This window comes from Bufo gargarizans, chromosome 10 (assembly GCF_014858855.1).
Source record: "Bufo gargarizans isolate SCDJY-AF-19 chromosome 10, ASM1485885v1, whole genome shotgun sequence".
Taxonomy (NCBI): Eukaryota; Metazoa; Chordata; class Amphibia; order Anura; family Bufonidae; genus Bufo; species Bufo gargarizans.
Window position 1 is genome coordinate 129,499,242 of NC_058089.1, and position 6,000 is coordinate 129,505,241.

A 6,000-nucleotide genomic window follows, 5' to 3' on the forward strand; every position below is an offset into this window, starting at 1 on the left:
AGTACCAGCTTCATACAGTCCTGACAGTGCCAGCTCATCATAGTACCAGCTTCATACAGTCCTGACAGTGCCAGCTCATCATAGTGCCAGCTTCATACAGTCCTGACAGTGCCAGCTCATCATAGTGCCAGCTCATCATAGTACCAGCTTTATACAGTCCTGACAGTGCCAGCTCATCATATTACCAGCTTCATACAGTCCTGGCAGTGCCAGCTCATCATAGTACCAGCTTCATACAGTCTTGGCAGTGCCAGCTCATCATAGTACCAGCTTTATACAGTCCTGACAGTGCCAGCTCATCATATTACCAGCTTCATACAGTCCTGGCAGTGCCAGCTCATCATAGTGCCAGCTCCATACAGTCTTGGCAGTGCCAGCTCATCATAGTACCAGCTTTATACAGTCCTGACAGTGCCAGCTCATCATATTACCAGCTTCATACAGTCTTGGCAGTGCCAGCTCATCATAGTACCAGCTTTATACAGTCCTGGCAGTGCCAGCTCATCATAGTACCAGCTTCATACAGTCCTGGCAGTGCCAGCTCATCATAGTACCAGCTTCATACAGTCCTGACAGTGCCAGCTCATCATAGTGCCAGCTTCATACAGTCCTGACAGTGCCAGCTCATCATAGTACCAGCTTCATACAGTCCTGGCAGTGCCAGCTCATCATAGTGCCAGCTCCATACCGTTTTGACAGGTCGTCTCCTGTATACTTGTATTTTCCTGCGTTTCTCTGACACACTGGCAGCTCCCAGTTATTAATGTAATATGAGGGCCACAGGGGCCCCTACATGTATCACTGCTGCACATGAGCCTTCTCTCTCTCTGGTGACAGGTTGCTGCAATGTCATTTGCTCCGACAAGACTGGCACTCTGACCGCCAACGAGATGACAGCCACCAGATTAGTCACGTCGGACGGGCTGCACGCGGAGGTAACGCGACCCTGGCGCCTCATATCCTGGGACTGTGAGAGGTGCTGCCCCCTGGTGCTGCCCCCTGTACTGTGCAGTTCTCTAGATCTGGTTTCCTTCCCGTTTCCGCAGATCACCGGTGTTGGCTACGATGGAAAAGGATCCGTCAACTTACTGCCGTCCAATGATGAGCTCCGAGAATTCTCCAACGTCTCTGTAGGAAAACTGGTGGAGGTGAGAGCCGATGTTTGACCCTTGCCAACTGCAGCACAGAGTATTTCAGCTGTTAGAGGTGTAAGATAGCGTTATTTAGGCACATGTAGAGGAAGTGAGTCCAGATCCTAACAGCAGCACAGAGTATTACAGTTCACACGGCTCTTAGGTTTATTATAGTGGGAGGAACCTGACTCGTTTAAATAGCAAATGCTCACAGCAGCACAGAGTATTATAGTTCACACGGCTCTTAGGTTTATTATAGTGGGAGGAGCTTGATTCATCCGATCGGTGGATTCTCACAGCAGCACAGAGTACTGAAGCAGGGTTTGTGTTTTTCTTCTAACGCCATCTATCCGTTTTGTTTTCTTGTCAGGCCGGCTGTGTGGCCAACAACGCTATCATCCGTGCAGACAGTCTCATGGGTCAACCAACAGAGGGCGCCCTACTAGTCCTGGCAATGAAGGTAGGCTCATCCATGTGTGGTCACAGATCAGCAGCGCCTCCGGTATCGCCGCTCAAGGTGATTCCTTTAAGGATTCGCCAAACATAAAGTAGTGTGAAGTGCGCTACAAACCTGCTGCAAGTGACGCGCAGACTCTCTGCTGGCCGCGATGGGAAACAGTCAGCAAGCTCTGGAGCAGCAGGAAATGCTGGGAGATTTCTGCTCTGAAGCTGCAGAATAGTGACTGCAGCTGAGGAATGTTTATACCGTGCTCCGGAGCTGTATGCGACCGGTGTAATGGCAGTCAGAGGGGACCAGGGCTTTACCATCGACCACCCCAGGCTCGTTTAAAGTATCGGTGGTGGTCCCCGGCCCCATATCCATGGCTGGGGAGGTGTCATGTGCTGTACACATTGCTGTGGGCGGGGTCTGTACGTGTCGCTGTGGGCGGGGTCTGTACGTGTCGCTGTGGGCGGGGTCTGTACGTGTCGCTGTGGGCGGGGTCTGTACGTGTCGCTGTGGCCGGGGTCTGTACGTGTCGCTGTGGCCGGGGTCTGTACGTGTCGCTGTGGGCGGGGTCTGTACGTGTCGCTGTGGGCGGGGTCTGTACGTGTCGCTGTGGGCGGGGTCTGTACGTGTCGCTGTGGGCGGGGTCTGTACGTGTCGCTGTGGCCGGGGTCTGTACGTGTCGCTATGGGTGCACTCTGTATGCACAGCTGCTATCTTCGCACTTAGCTGAACCTGTTTGGTTGTATTCCTTTGCCTGGTGCAGTGGCGTACATAGAGAAGTAAGGGCCCCGTAGCAAGGATCAGACCGGGCCCCCCACACAGGACAGAAGAGTTTCCGCCTAAACCCCTTTCAATGACCCTTGGGCCATTTTTCCACTGCCTCATTTGCTAAAAGTTGGATTGCAACCTCCGGCACTCCAGGTGTTGTGAAACTACATCTCCCATCATGCACACTTGCTTGGCTGTTCTCTGAACTCCCACACAAGTGAAAGGAGCATGCTGGGAGTTGTAGTTTCACAACAGCTGGAGTGCGGAAGATCGCTGATCCCTGCTTTAGAGGGTAGAGTCCTGACCAAGTGTTCACCTCCAGTAGAAGAGGAGATGATCCCAACTAAGACCGGGCCCCACAGCAGTCGCATGGCTATGGTAACTATGGTAACATTCCTGGCCCGAAGCCTGCAGCTGGTTGTCTTCAGAAGCTGCCGAGGAGCGAGTGCAGGAAGAAAGGCAGATGCTCCACAAGCGGGTACTGCAGCTCATCCTGCCTGCATTCACCTGCACCAAGGAAAGTCTACCAGAGAGACAGGAGAATACAGTCTATTGCTCCCTGTTATCAGCCATTTCAGGGGGGAGGATGACTGTAGGACAGGAGAATACAGTCTATTGCCCCCTGTTATCAGCCATTTCAGGGGAGAGGATGACTGTAGGACAGGAGAATACAGTCTATTGCCTCCTGTTATCAGCCATTTCAGGGGAGAGGATGACTGTAGGACAGGAGAATACAGTCTATTGCCCCCTGTTATCAGCCATTTCAGGGGAGAGGATGACTGTAGGACAGGAGAATACAGTCTATTGCCCCCTGTTATCAGCCATTTCAGGGGAGAGGATGACTGTAGGACAGGAGAATACAGTCTATTGCCTCCTGTTATCAGCCATTTCAGGGGAGAGGATGACTGTAGGACAGGAGAATACAGTCTATTGCCCCCTGTTATCAGCCATTTCAGGGGAGAGGATGACTGTAGGACAGGAGAATACAGTCTATTGCCCCCTGTTATCAGCCATTTCAGAGGAGAGGATGACTGTAGGACAGGAGAATACAGTCTATTGCTCCCTGTTATCAGCCATTTCAGGGGAGAGGATGACTGTAGGACAGGAGAATACAGTCTATTGTCCCCTGTTATCAGCCATTTCAGGGGAGAGGATGACTGTAGCACAGGAGAATACAGTCAGGGAGAGGATGACTGTAGACAGGAGAATACAGTCTATTGCTCCCTGTTATCAGCCATTTCAGGGGAGAGGATGACTGTAGGACAGGAGAATACAGTCTATTGCTCCCTGTTATCAGCCATTTCAGGGGAGAGGATGACTGTAGGACAGGAGAATACAGTCTATTGCTCCCTGTTATCAGCCATTTCAGGGGAGAGGATGACTGTAGGACAGGAGAATACAGTCTATTGCTCCCCTGTTATCAGCCATTTCAGGGGAGAGGATGACTGTAGGACAGGAGAATACAGTCTATTGCCTCCTGTTATCAGCCATTTCAGGGGAGAGGATGACTGTAGGACAGGAGAATACAGTCTATTGCCCCCTGTTATCAGCCATTTCAGGGGAGAGGATGACTGTAGGACAGGAGAATACAGTCTATTGCCCCCTGTTATCAGTCATTTCAGAGGAGAGGATGACTGTAGGACAGGAGAATACAGTCTATTGCCCCCTGTTATCAGCCATTTCAGGGGAGAGGATGACTGTAGGACAGGAGAATACAGTCTATTGCCCCCTGTTATCAGTCCATTTCAGGGGAGGAGGATGACTGTAGGACAGGAGAATACAGTCTATTGCCTCCTGTTATCAGCATTTCAGGGGAGAGGATGACTGTAGGACAGGAGAATACAGTCTATTGCCTCCTGTTATCAGCCATTTCAGGGGAGAGGATGACTGTAGGACAGGAGAATACAGTCTATTGCTCCCTGTTATCAGCCATTTCAGGGGAGAGGATGACTGTAGGACAGGAGAATACAGTCTATTGCCTCCCTGTTATCAGCCATTTCAGGGGAGAGGATGACTGTAGGACAGGAGAATACAGTCTATTGCCCCCTGTTATCAGCCATTTCAGGGGAGAGGATGACTGTAGGACAGGAGAATACAGTCTATTGCCCCCTGTTATCAGCCATTTCAGGGGAGAGGATGACTGTAGGACAGGAGAATACAGTCTATTGCTCCCTGTTATCAGCCATTTCAGGGGAGAGGATGACTGTAGGACAGGAGAATACAGTCTATTGCTCCCTGTTATCAGCCATTTCAGGGGAGAGGATGACTGTAGGACAGGAGAATACAAGTCTATTGCTCCCTGTTATCAGCCATTTCAGGGGAGAGGATGACTGTAGGACAGGAGAATACAGTCTATTGCTCCCTGTTATCAGCCATTTCAGGGGAGAGGATGACTGTAGGACAGGAGAATACAGTCTATTGCCCCTGTTATCAGCCATTTCAGGGGAGAGGATGACTGTAGGACAGGAGAATACAGTCTATTGCTCCCTGTTATCAGTCATTTCAGGGGAGAGGATGACTGTAGGACAGGAGAATACAGTCTATTGCCTCCTGTTATCAGCCATTTCAGGGGAGAGGATGACTGTAGGACAGGAGAATACAGTCTATTGCTCCCTGTTATCAGCCATTTCAGGGGAGAGGATGACTGTAGGACAGGAGAATACAGTCTATTGCCTCCCTGTTATCAGCCATTTCAGGGGAGAGGATGACTGTAGGACAGGAGAATACAGTCTATTGCTCCCTGTTATCAGCCATTTCAGGGGAGAGGATGACTGTAGGACAGGAGAATACAGTCTATTGCCCCCTGTTATCAGCCATTTCAGGGGAGAGGATGACTGTAGGACAGGAGAATACAGTCTATTGCGCCCTGGTGTATCATCCATTTCAGAGGAGAGGATGACTGGCATGACAGAGAATACAGTCTATTTGCCCCCTGTTTCAGCCATGTATTCAGTGGAGAGGATGACTGTAGCAGAGAAACAGTCTATTGCAGCCCTGTTTCAGCCATTTTCGGGAAGAGGATTCACGGTAACGTAATACTCTATTGCTCCACTTTACAGCCATTTCAGGGAGAGGATGACTGTAGGGACAGGGAATACAGTCTATTGCTCCCTGATATCAGCCTTTCATGGGAGATGACTGTATTACTGAGATACAGTCTATTGCCTCCTGTTATCATCCATTTCAGGAGAGGATGACTGTAGTGACAGTAGAATACGTCTATTGCCCCCTGTTATCAGCCATTCAGGGGATAGGATGGACGGTAGACAGCAGACTACAGTCCTTATTTGCCCCCGGTTATCAGCCATTTCAGAGGAGAGGAGACTGTAGGACGGAGAATACAGTCTATTGCTCCTGTTATCAGCCATTTCGGGGAGAGGATGACTGTAGGAAAGAAATACAGTCTAGTGCCCCCTGTATCAGCCATTTCATGGTAGATGATGACTGTAGGAACAGTAGAATACAGTCTATTGCCCCCTTTATAAGCCATTTCAGGGGAGACGATGACTGTAGGACAGGAAAATACAGTCTATTGCCGCCTGTTATCAGCCATTTCGGGGATAGGCTGACTGTAGGACGGAAATACAGTCTAGTGCCGCCTGTTCACAGCCATTTCAGGGGGGTGATTGACTGTAGGACAGGAGAATACAG

The 6,000-nt window shown here is 50.2% G+C and overlaps 1 protein-coding gene across 1 annotated transcript in view; it reads left to right on the forward strand.

Moving 5' to 3' along the window:
* ATP2C2 (ATPase secretory pathway Ca2+ transporting 2) overlaps nucleotides 1–6,000 on the forward strand; it is a 76,755-nt gene that overhangs the window by 47,814 nt on the left and 22,941 nt on the right. The window contains exons 13-15 of the mRNA XM_044269341.1: nucleotides 838–935; nucleotides 1,047–1,148; nucleotides 1,504–1,650. Coding sequence (XP_044125276.1) covers nucleotides 838–935; nucleotides 1,047–1,148; nucleotides 1,504–1,650 — 347 coding nt within the window. The remainder of the gene's footprint in view (nucleotides 1–837; nucleotides 936–1,046; nucleotides 1,149–1,503; nucleotides 1,651–6,000) is intronic.